The sequence below is a fragment of the Canis aureus genome, chromosome 18 (assembly GCF_053574225.1).
Source record: "Canis aureus isolate CA01 chromosome 18, VMU_Caureus_v.1.0, whole genome shotgun sequence".
NCBI lineage: Eukaryota > Metazoa > Chordata > Mammalia > Carnivora > Canidae > Canis > Canis aureus.
Window position 1 is genome coordinate 16,829,647 of NC_135628.1, and position 13,208 is coordinate 16,842,854.

Sequence of the window (13,208 nt, forward strand, 5' to 3'; positions counted from 1 at the left end):
AATCTAAAGCAGACTCCATGCCCTTCATGCCCAGCACAGAGCCTGAGGTCGGGCTCGGTCTCACAACCCTGAGATCATAACCTGATCCAACATCAAGAGTCAGATGTTTAACTGACTGAGCCACCCAGGTGCCCCTATTTTTCTCACTCCTTATTTTTTTAAGGTGACAATGGGGTAGTGAAAACATAAAGAATAACAATTTATTGTTGAGATTATATCATACAGAAGTAAAATGTATGACTCTATAATAACAAAGGTTGGAAGAGAGGTAATGGGAAGAATATGTTGTAAGATTCTTACATTGTATGTAAAATAACATAATAAAATTAGAAAGTAGATTGTAATGTATTAAAGTTGCATATTACAAATCATGAAACAATAACTTAAAAAAACAAATTGGAGTCTCTAGTAAATTGAGAGCTGTGATGAAATGGAATTTCAAGAAATAATTCAAAAGAAGGCAGGAATAGAGGGTAAATGGAACAAAGAACAGAGGGGCTACTTGGCAAATATTAAGATTGTAGAATTAAAATGAACCATATTTGTAAAAGTGAAATAAATATGAAGGAAATGAACACTCAAATTAAAAAGCAGAGATTGTCCAACTGCATGAAAAAGAAAGGTCAAACTATATATGGTTTATAAGGGACAGACCTTATATATAAATACACAAATAGAATAAAAGGAAAAAATTGGGGGAAAATAGGTCAGAGTAGATGTAAGAAAGCTCAAATGAGAATATTAATATCAGACATAGTATACTTGAGGACAAGAAGCACTAAAGAGGGACATTTTGTAATGACAAAAGTTCAATTAATCAAGAATACACATAAGTCATAAGTATATAGGTTCCTAGTAACAGGGTTTAAGAAATAATAACTGACAGAAGTAAAAGAATAGAGAGAAATCCACAATTATAGTTAAATATTTTACCATTATAGTTAGAGATTTAACCCTCTATCAGTAATTAATAGTATAAGTAGAAAAAAACAGCAATACAGAAGAGGGAATCCCTGGGAGGCTCAGTTGGTTAAGCATCTGCCTTCAGCTCATGGTCATGATCCCAGGGTCTTGGGATGGAGCCCAGTGTTGGGCCTCCTGCTCAGTGGGGAGTCTGCTTCTCCCTCCTCCTTGGCCCCTTCCCAGCCCCCTCTTTCTGCTAGTGCTCGGTCTCTTGCTTTCTCACTCTCTCAAATAAATAAATAAAATCTTTAAAAAAATAGAAATACAGAAGGCTTGAATAATATTATCAACCAAATTAAATTAACTGACATTTTAGAATGTTCCACTCAACAACACATTCTTTTCACGAGCATATGGGACATTCCCAGTATAGACTATATGCTGGACCATAAACACACAGGCACACACACATCCTTAATTTCTAAGGATTGAAATAATACAGAGTATATTTTCTGGCCAGCGTGGAATGAAATTAGAAATAAAGAACTCACAATGTTTGGAAAACCATCAAATAGTTGATGATTAAGACACAAATTTCAAAATTGTCCATTATACAAGAAATAAAAATCAAAGACAACTTTTTTGAACTGAATGATAAAAATTTGGAGAGTGTCATTTGTGGAGTGTCATTAAAGCAATGCTTAATGACACAAATTACCAAAATGAATGCAAGAAAAAAAAGTAGAAAATCTGAATAGCCTTTCGTCTATAAGGAAATTTAATTCATAATTAAAATCCTGCACAAAGAAAAACTGCCAGTCCAGATGGCTTCACTGCTAAATTTACCAACATTGAAGATAGAAATAATACTGAGTTTACATAAAATCTTTCAGAAAATAGAAAGAAGGGAACACTTCCCAAAACATTCCATAGGGCCAGCATAATTTTCATACAAAAACTAGGCAAGGACATTACACGAAAAAAAAAAAATCTATCAACTGATACAGCAGCCAGGAGCATGTTCACGGATTGGATGACTTAGTATTGTTAAGACGACTGGGTTCTCCGTTTATCTAAGGATTCAATGCAATTCCCATTCAAGATCCTAAGGTTTGAATGACCAAAATAATCTTGAAAAAGAACAAAGTTGGAGGACTTACACTACTTGATTTTATTGTCATTTTATTTTGATTTTTAAGAAGATTTATTTATTTATTTGAGAGAGAGAGAGAGTGAGCAGGTGGGAGGGACAGAAGAGAGAGTCTCAAGTAGACTGCACTGAGCTTGAAGCTCAATATGGGGCTCGATTTCTTGACCTGGGATCACTATCCTGCGATCACAACCTGGACTGAAACTGAGAGCTGGATGCTTAACTGATTATGTCACTCAGACACCCCTTGATTTTAAGACTTACTATATAGCTACCATAATTAGGGCAGTGTTGTATTGGTGTGGACCGATGTTTCTCAGCCTTGGCACTTTTAACATTTTGGGCTAGATAATTCTTTGTTGTGGGCATTGTCCTTTACACTGCAGGATGTTAAGCGGCATCTTTGGCCACTATTTACTAGATACCAATAGCCACCCCCTCTCTGAATTGTTACAATGAATAAATTTATCCACACATTATCCAATGCCTCCTTCCCTCTGTCCCTCTAAGGGCGGAGCGAAATCACCCTGGTTGGGACCCACTGGCATAGAGATAGCAAAGAGAGATAAATTGATTAATGAAATTGACCAGATGGATCCATAAACTTCTATCACAAATTGATTTTTGACAAGGCTGCCAAAGCAGTTCAATGAGAAAAGACTTTTCAACAAATTTTCAGAAAAAAGCCAAAGCAGATACAGCCCAATGTCTACCAACAGGAAAATGGATAAACAAATTATGGCTTAACTCACTCAGTGGGATGCTACACTACAGTAAAAAGGAGTGAACAACTACTGCACCAAATGATATAAATGAATCTGTGGGGGTGGGGGTGGGGCAAAGAATCCAGATAACCTAGAGTATGATTGTATTTTACATTAAATTCAAGAACAAACAAGTCTAACTTATCATGTAAAAAATCAGAAAGTTGCTTATGGTAGGAAGGTTGCTAACTGAACATAAAAAACATCCTGGGAGTGATGTAAATGCTCTATATCTTATTTTGGAGAAGATTCCTAAAAGTGACATGATTGGGTCAAAAGGAAAAGACATTTAACTCTGGGCTCTATATTACACTACCCCCCCCCCCCCAGTTTGTGTTTTAATTCCAGTTAGTTAACATACAGTGTAATATTAGTTTTAAGTGTCAAATTTAGTGATTCATCACTTACACACAACACCCAGTGTCCAACACAAGCGTCCTCCTTAATGCCCATCACTTATTTAATCCACTCTCCACCCACCTCCCCTCCAGTAATCCTCAGTTTGTTCTCTGTAGTTAAGAATCTGTTTCCTGGGTTGTTTCTTTGCCCCCCGCCCTGCCATGTTCATTTCTTTCATTTCTTAGATTTTACATATGAGAGAAATCATACAGTATCTGTCTTTCTCTGACTGATTTATTTCACTTAGCATACAATTCTCTAGCTCCATCCATGATGTTGCAAATGGCATGATTTCATCCTTCTTTATGGCTGAATAATATTCCATTATATATATAATATATATATCACATTTTCTTTATCCATTCTTCAGTGGATGGACACCTGGATTTTTTTTTCATAATTTGGCTATTGATAATGCTGCTATAAACATGGGGGTACATGTAACTTTCAGATCAGTATTTTTGTATCTCTTGGGTAAATACTCAATAGTGCAATTGCTGGATCATAGGGTAGTTCTATTTTTAACTTTTTGAGGTACCTTCTTACTGTTTTCCAGAATGGCTGCTCCAGTTTGCATTCCCACCAACAGGTGTTGATGAGGATGTGGAAAAAGGGGAACCCTCTATACTACACTTTTATGGTCACACTGGTACTGTCTGTTTTCTCATAGCCAATTAACAGAATTGCTGTCAAATTTTGGGATTTTTGCCAAAATGACATCTCAATATATTCCTAATTTCTTTCATTAGAGTGAAATTGAATATTCTTTCATATAGTTAAGAGACATTCATATTTCTTTTCTGTGAGCAATCCATTCATCCTTCTGATGTCACTTTTCTTAGTAGCTTTTATGTTAGGGTTGTTTCCTCTTTATTTACAATAGAGGTTGCAAATATGTTTGCCAAACTTGCCATTTATTTTTAAATTTGCTTCCTTTTTGCCATGTAGAATTTTTTTTAAAAGTTATATAGTCAAATATATCAATTTTTTTCCTTATTGCTTCTGGAATTTATATCATATATCATAGTAAAAATTTCTCTACGTTCAGATTACAGGATAATTCTCCAACCTCTAAAAAAATATTTTTATGGTTTTGTTTTTTGACATTTAAGTATCTGATTCATTTAGAAACTGGGCTATCAAAAAAAAAAAAAAAAAAAGAAAGAAAGAAACTGGGCTATCCTAAAAGAACTGGGTTCAATTTCAGCTTTTTCCATATGACTCTCTACTTATCCACTTATTTAAAAGTCTACTCCCTTCCTGCACCTTCATTTCGAGATGTCACCTTTATATACACACACATATATACAGCTACATATACATACATATATACATATATATGTAGCTTTATGTGTGTGTATATATATATATATATATATATATATATATATACACACACACATATATGTACTTTATAACATGTCCTAATACCTGGTAAGGTTCTAATATCCCTTGTCTCATTGTTCTTATTTTTTAGGGGTTTTCCGACTATCCTTGCTTGTTTATTTATTTATTTATTTATTTATTTATTTATTTATTTATTTAATAAAGATTTTATTTATTTATTCACGAGAGACAGAGAGAGAGAGGCAGGGACATAGGCAGAGGGAGAAGCAGGCTCCATGCAGGGAACCCGATGTGGGACTCGATCCTGGGACCCCAGGATCACGACCTGAGCCAAAGGCAGACGCTCAACCACTGAGCCACCCAGGGGCCCCTGCACATTTATTTTTTTCCAGAGAACTTGATATTTAATTTACCTCCTCCAGAAAAGTGGCATTTTTATAGAATTGAGTGGAATTCATAAATAATTTAGGAGGGAACTGACATCATATCTTTATGAGTTTCAGATCTACTTTTTTTTTTTGTCTTTTAGGACTATCTTAGTTATTTTCATATAGTTTGTGAATATTTCTTGTTAAGTTTATGCTTTAGTATATGTGAGTATTTTATTTTTGCTATTGCAGATAAGACTTTTTCTTTTATGTTTTCTAACTAGTTTTTTATCCATATGAAAGGTATTGATTTTTATGTGTTAATTTTAAAATGTGCTATTTTATTAAACTTGAGGTTTTGCAGTTTTCCTATCAATTCTTTGGGGTTCTCTGATATATAATTATGTCATCTGTAAGAGAGATATTGCTCTTTCTTTGCAATTCATGTATCTCTAATTTTTTTCTCTTTATTCGTAGTATGGGGTGACCCCATCAGTGGAGGCCAGCTGGTGCTGAAAGAATTCACTCAAGGCAGAAAAGGGGAGATAGAAGTTTATTGAATATACTCCAAGGGAGCTGTGGGCAGGACAGCAAAGCTGAGACTCTATCTACCAGGAGGCAGTGGTGTGGGAGCTGTAGTTAAGGAATATACAGACTTTTCCATTTTTGGTAACTGTGCCTGGTTTTCTTTTCTTTCTTTTTTTTTTTTTTTCTTTTTTTGTGCCTGGTTTTCAATAGTCCATTGGTCAGCTAGGGCTTATGGATATTTTGAGGTGGGTCACCTAATTGAGCCTGTTTGCATTCACCCCAGTGGCCACTATGGGCCCTTTTACCTTACTCAGTCAGGCTCCCATTGCTCAAGCCCGTTACCTAAAAGCAGCCTCTACAAATAGCATTGCCTGATATAATATGAAAACAATGTTTTAATAGTTGAGGAGATAGTAGGCATTGTTTTCCTGTCTTTAGAGGGAAATTCTAGAAATTTTCCAATATGTGCGGTACCACACTGGTTATTGAGTTATTGAGGAAGCATCCATTAATTTTTATATTATCGAGGGTTTTTTTTAATGGGTTTATTCTGAGTTTCATAAAATAATTTTTCTGCATCTATGAAGACAAAAATACAATTTTTCTCCTTAGCTTTATTGATATGCTGAATTTTTTAAAAGATTTCCTACTATTTAACATGCTCCCCTCCTGGGAGGGGAGACCACTTAGAATATATACTTTTTTTTTTTTATTGTGCCATGGATTCTATTGGCTAATAGTTTAAGTTGTTGGCATTGATATTTATAAGTGAGAATGGTTTATTTTCTTTTTTGGTATAATCTTTTTGAAGTTTCAATGTCAATCTGCTTCTTTCATAACTGAGTTTGGAAGTCTTTCTACTTTCATTGTGTTCTGGAATAATTTAAGTAACATTACTATTATTTGATCTTTGAAAAGTTTGGTAGAATTTCCTTGTGAAACTTTCTGGTCTTGGTGCATATTTGGGGAGAATCCATGTAACCAACTTCTCTTTGTCTTCCAAGGTAATTATCCTATATATACTTTCTGTCTCTGCTGTGGTTAATTTTGCTGCTTATAGCATTTACAAAATTATTCATTTCAATTTGGGTTTCCAAATTTATACAGAGAGCTGTGCAAAATTAGGGTGACCAAAAAAACATTTTCCAACTGAGATCTAAAGTGTGTGATCAGTGGAAGTGATACTGGGACAGCAGACATGAACTGCCCTGGGGAAGATGGAGTACCATCTAATGACTAATGGTCATCCTTTGCAGTCATTTCTTAGGATTTGTTAGAAGTCCTTGATTGACGCTCCTTCTCAGTCATTTCCCCATTTTGCCTGCTTAATTAGTTGACTAATGGTTCGTCTATTTCACTTATTTTATCCGAAGAAACAGCTTTGTATTTATCTGATAATTCTAGATAAAATATCTAGAATAACTCATTCTAATTAATAGAATTCTAATTAGTAGAATAAATACTGTTATTTATTTATTTTCCTGGTTTTTTTTTTAACTCATTATATTTAGTTTTTATCTTATTAGTTCCTTCTTTTGGCTTTATTTTGGTTTACTATCTTTTTCCTTCTACTTTTGGAGTTGGTAGTTAATTTATGTATATGGTATTTATACATGCATATGCTCTTGCATATGTATACTTATTTATTTATATAGCATACATATATGTCATTTTCCTTCTCATTAATGCTTTAACTGTACATCACGGCTTCTGATGCGTAATGTTTTCCTTTTTGTCATTTTTAAGAACTTTTGTGATTTTGTTTTGTATTTCCTCCCTGATTCAGAGATGTGCATGTGTTTATATCTCTTAAAACTATTATTATTTGAAATTGATTTCTAGTTTTATTTCATTGAAGTAAAAAATGCTCTTTGTACCATATCTGTCCTTGGGAGTTTACTGAGGTTTCCTTTGTGGCCTCAACTATTGCTAAATTTCCTGAATGTTCCATATATACTTAAAATGAATTTTTTTTTTTTTTTATTGGCAAGCTTCAGGGTTTGTATTGGATGTATCTTTGACTTCAGTTCACCCACCACTTTTCTCTCACTGTTCTTGACAGCCCTTGGCTCAGCTGCACTGGAGTATCTCTTGCTCTTTGCCGTGGGCTTCTCTGCCACTGCCATGTGGAGCATCTGCAGGAGGCTACTCAGCCATTCTGGCACATGTGCAAACCTGAAAGCATTGTGCTATTAACAAGGCATTAATATCTTCTGGGACAACTCTGGGAGATGGGAAACAGTGGTGAAATATTCTCATCTGTGTCTCAGGCAGTAGTTCTGAGATACATTCATTGTACTGGGTTCTTTTTTTTTTTTAATTTTTATTTATTTATGATAGTCACAGAGAGAGAGAGAGAGGCAGAGACATAGGCAGAGGGAGAAGCAGGCTCCATGCACCGGGAGCCCGATGTGGGATTCGATCCCGGGTCTCCAGGATGGCGCCCTGGGCCAAAGGCAGGCGCCAAACCGCTGCGCCACCCAGGGATCCCTGTACTGGGTTCTTTAGAAGGGTACCTTGTCACCTACTTTGTTGTAGATGTCAGTGGATTTTGGCTTTGCTATTCTGTTACCTTGTCATGTATTTTCTTTTTAAAAGGTAATTTAGTAAGATTCAGAACTACACCTCCACTGCTGACGTTTTCCAATGTTTTTTCTTTATAAATTTAGCATATGTTTATATCTCTAACCGATATATTATTCTTGCATACTTATGGAGCCTATGTAAGTGCAAGTATATTAATGGTATTCTATTACGATTTGCTTTTTAAATTTTTTTTTAAAAAAGCTTTTTCAGATCCACTTGTGATGTAATAAGTTGTATGTATTGGTTAAAGAACAGAAAAACAAACAGCACTCTAGGTATGAAACAAAAGAAATTTAATACAGGGCATTAGTTCCATGGACGATAAAAGAGCCCAGAAGTAGAGGATGATGAAGCAAACCAGCTTTTAGCAACAGCACAAAGACCCTCCACCACTAGGGTGGGAAGGATATAGCAGGGAGTCTACCCTCAGCCCAGAACCATGCCATCTGGTGAGACCTAGAACTGTGTCAAGAGCTGAAGCCATAGAGAAAAGAATCGTCTGGTGGAGAATGGCAGAGATGTGGCCCATCCTAGAAGAAGTCCACTAAAACAGAGAAAAAAAAAAAAGAGAGAGAGAGAAATAACCTGGATTTCTGTTTCCTTCCACTCTCCAGCTTCCGTCTTGTATATCTGATTGGGGAGGATGCACATCTAACCAGAAGTCAGTTGGCAAAGGAATCCAGAAAATGTAGTTTGCAACAGGGCAAGGAATAGATCTGAGGACAAAGAGGCAACAAGTAGCTATAATTCATTCATTTTTCACTGTTGCATAGTATTTCATTGAACAACTATTCTGTGGTTCATTCATCTATGCTACTATTGATGAACATTTGGATTATTTCTGATTTTTTGCAAGGAAGCAATGCTTCTGGAAACATTCTTACTCATATTTTTTGATCCATATGTATAAGAGTTTCTCAAAGATATACTCCTGGCAATGAAATATCTGTGTGATAGGGTATGCCCAGGTTGGACTCTTTCAGGTAATTACAGACTCTTTTCCAAAGTTCCTGTAGTAGAATACATTCTTTTCTTTTTTAAGATTTTATCTATTTGTTTGTGTGTGTGAAAGAGAGAGAGAGAGAGAGAGAGAGAGAGAATGAGAGAAAGAGAGAAGGAGCCAGAGGAAGAAGTAGAAGCAGACTCCCCATTAAACAGGGAGCCTGATGTGGGGCTTGATTCCAGAACCCCAAGATCATGACCCAAACTGAAGGCAGACCCTTAACTGACTGAGCCACCCAGGCACCCCAGAATACTTTTTATTAGTGGTGTTTTAGATTCTGTTTTTTCCATATTCAATATCACTGTGTGATCCACTATTTAAATGTTTACCAATCTGATGAGTTAGAATTTTATCTTGTGGTTTTATTTTGCATTTTGTTGGTTACCAGTGAGGTTAAGTATAATTTCACATGTTATGAGACATTTACTCTTTCTCTTGTTCATGTATTTTGACAACTTTTAACCCTTATCCTTCTTTTCATTATTGATTCATATTAGTTTTTTTAAGAAATCCGTTTTGGATTTTAATCTGTACCAAGGATATGTGAAGCAAATATCATCAGTGTTTTGTGAGTTTTTTCTCTTTTCATGTTGTCTTTTATTGAAGTCAGATGTGAATTATTTTGATTTCTGACTTGTCCAGTATGTATCCTGTTTAAGAAATATTTTCCCACTGCAAGACCATAAGGGTATTTTCTAATATTGTATGCATTGTTAGTCAAGGCTAAATGCAGGAAACATAGGGATGTCCCACTTATAGTTAGTTCATTTCCAGCTTCACCATGCCAACAATTCCCACCCAGAGCACACTTGAAGGCTTTCTTTTATTTCACTACAAAGCTTTCCCACTTGCCTGCCTACCCCTGAGTCACTGCCAAACACAAGTGATGGTGGCTGACTTCTTGTTATAGCAGGCTCTGAAAGGAATAGTCTTTGCTCACTCTCATGTGAGTGCTCTTTGCTTATTTCTACACTCCCAAACATGTACAAAGAACGTGAAAAGGCTATTAAAAACCAGGAAAGAAAAAAAAAGAAGAAGAATGAAGAAAAAAAAGAGTCAAAAGTATATATGTTTGATTTCGCTAATATTGCCTTGTTAGGTCCCTGTTAGATCTCTGGGATTCCCTGACAGAGGTTTGGGAATCTCAGAGCACAGGGGACTTACAGCTTGCTTCCCATTTGAGCTTCTGGTTGACCACCTATGTGTCTGTCCCGTGGGTATATGGAGTGGATACAACAGAAATGCCAGCATGGTAGACTTAGGTGGACAGAGGGTCTGAACAGGGACCCATGATTCCCTTCAGCCCAGGCATGATGTTGAAGACAGCCAGAATTCCAGTGTGCCCCAGTTTGGTGATGGGTGAGGGATGGGGTGGGGAATGCAAAGTAGGTTCAGAGCCATTATGATCATGGCACAAGGAAATTAGTGACCAGTGAGGTACAAAGGAGCTTTGTGACAGACGTGGTAAGAGTCTCATAGCAGTTTATAGACAGGGCCTGGGCTGGAAGTTCTTTTTTTATTTATTTTATTTGAGAGAGAGAGAGAGAGAGAGAGAGAGAGAGAAAGCACAAGCAGGCAGAGTAGCAGGCAGAGGGAAAGGGAGGGGAAGAAGGGCCTCAATCCCAGGACCCTGGGATGATGACCCAAGCAGAAGGCAGACGCTTGATTCACTGAGCCACCCAGGCTCCCCTGAAGTTCTAAGGTTTCTTGCCAGTCTACTTTAAAGCATTGCTTGATTTCTCTAGAAGACAATAATAAGACAAAAGTTATCAGAGAGATTAGGGCAAAACAAAGTTCACAGGGAGAAGTGCAGGATCATAGAAGAGAGAAACTGGAGGAAAATTGCACTGAAGCAGGGGCAGGTTTAGAATTGATAAATAGGCTCTGAAGTGGGTACAGTCACCAGTGCTTGGGTGTGGCTCAACCTTATGGAGGAGTAGGCATGTGCAATATGAATGTTTGGAGCTGGCTGAAACACTAGGTGTCAAATCACTCATACTTTCAAGGTTGATTGGCTCTTGACATAGAAATATCTGGGTCAGCTGGAGAGACACCTTGGGACTTGTTGTGGGATGGGAGGAGGGCTGGAGGAGTCCCAGGCGAGACTCAGACACTCCAAGGTTGAGCATAGTATTCTGCTGAGCAAATCTCCTTTATGAGATAAATTGAAGAACAGGAAATGCAAGGGTGGGGGTAGGGGTGGGGGTGGGAAAGGCGGAGCTGGGGGGCACTTTGCGGTCTTTTATTTTTAAATTATATTTGATAATCAAAATGTCTGTAGGCAGCAATTTAACCCCAGGGAAAGTGCCCACTGAAAATTGTGTTGAATAGCAGGCATCGAATCTCATTACATGAGTAATGGTCTAACAAAGCCTGCCTATTCTTTGCCACCCACTTGAGCTTGCACAATGCAAATAACCCCTTAGGCAAGAAGAGGAATCTAATGCAAATGCTGTTTTTCTACAGATGCCTTATTGTTCGTTTTCCAAATATAACCCCGAAGACTGGGGTTTGTTTGTGATGTAGGAAAATCATTTGGCTGCTGTGAGCTAGGAAACTGGTGTGGAAAGAGTTGTCACAGACACATGAAGTGGTCTAAGTTTTACCTTGGCAGTGCTATTTGGAGTGAAAAGCAGGTTTTGATACTAAATTGGGATAATGGTGTTTTTTTTATATGGACTAATTATATAAAAGTCGTCTAAATTTTTCATTATTTCTAGACTGTTCTCCTGTGACCAGCGATGTACAACTTGTTAGAGATATTAAAGGTTAACAGAGGGTCAAATATTTTGGCTAGTGTCTTTTTCTGGGATAACTCATGAGAACTGTTCTGCTAAATATAAAGTGACCTTGTCTTTTGTTTATGATAAAAAGAAGAGAAGAGCAGAAAAGAACAGATAAGCGGGGGAGGAAAGGAAAGAATAAAGAAATCTCCTATTTTTCTGAGTGTTAAGTTTTGGCTGGTCTCTCTGCTTCCCCTTATGCTCCCTGAGTCAATCACCCACGAGGTGGCCAGACTCATCTTAATATGCCTCACATCCTGTCACTATCCTACTTCAAACCCTCCAATGACTTCTCTTTACATTCAAAATAAAATCCTAGCTCCAGCCCCCCCAACCTCTGGGCTTAATAGACCCTATCAGACCTGGTCTCTACTTGTTTCTCCTTCTCTAACTAGCTCCAACCTTACTTTCTCTCTGTTCTTCAAATAAGCCAAATTTATTCCCATCTCAAGTGACTTGCTTGCTGTTTCCTCCCTGGAAACACTTGGCCTCGAGTGTTTGCATAATTGCCTTATTATTTTTTAACACTTCCTTAAAAGATATATTTTACATACAAGTGGACAATTTAATGGTTTTTAGTATATTTATAGAGTTGTGCGACCATCACCTGCAATCTCACTTCAGGATATTTTCATCGCCTCCAAAAGAAATCTTGTACATTAACAGTCCCTTCCGTTCCATGTCTCATTCTTCAGGCCTCAACAACTGATAATCTAAGTTCCGCCTCTACAGATTTGATTATCCTGGACATTTTACACTAATGGGTTCATAAAGTATATGGTCTTTCTTGGCTGGCTTCTCTCACTGAGGATGTGTTTGAGGCTCACCACGTTGCAGCAAGCATTAGTAGTGTTTGGTTCTTTTTTATTTTTAATTAATTAATTAATTAATTAATTTTTGGTTCTTTTTTATTGATGAAGAGTAGTAGTCCCCGGTATGGATATACATTTTGTCTATCCATTCATCAGTGGATAGAAGTTTGTGCTGTTTTTACTTTTTGGCTCTTATGAACAGTGCTTCTCTGAACATTCATGCACAGGTGAATGTTTTCATTTTCTTGGGTACACAAACACGGAACTGGTGGGTCAAATGGCTATCCTGTGTTTGGCGTTTTGAACAATTGTTTTCTACAGTGGCTGCACTATTTTCCATTTCCACCAGCAATGTTAGAGGGCTCCAATTTCTTTACATCCTTGCCACCATTTGTTATCTGATTGGTTTTATTCCATTATTCCGGTCTGCAGCCCAATGACAGAGCTGGTCCGTCTTGGTGAACAACAGTACAGAATAACCTCTGCAGTCACCATCATGTTGTTTTATGTGCCGATTACATAAAACCACTTATTATTTGAAATTTTATTCCTTTTGTTTACTTGT

At 36.9% G+C, this 13,208-nt stretch overlaps 1 protein-coding gene across 1 annotated transcript in view; it reads right to left on the reverse strand.

Moving 5' to 3' along the window:
• PPP1R17 (protein phosphatase 1 regulatory subunit 17) overlaps window positions 1–10,394 on the reverse strand; it is a 41,555-nt gene extending 31,161 nt beyond the window's left edge. Inside the window, exon 1 of the mRNA XM_077856300.1 lies at window positions 10,213–10,394. Coding sequence (XP_077712426.1) covers window positions 10,213–10,226 — 14 coding nt within the window. The 5' untranslated portion in view covers window positions 10,227–10,394. The remainder of the gene's footprint in view (window positions 1–10,212) is intronic.
• Window positions 10,395–13,208: the final 2,814 nt, after the last annotated feature.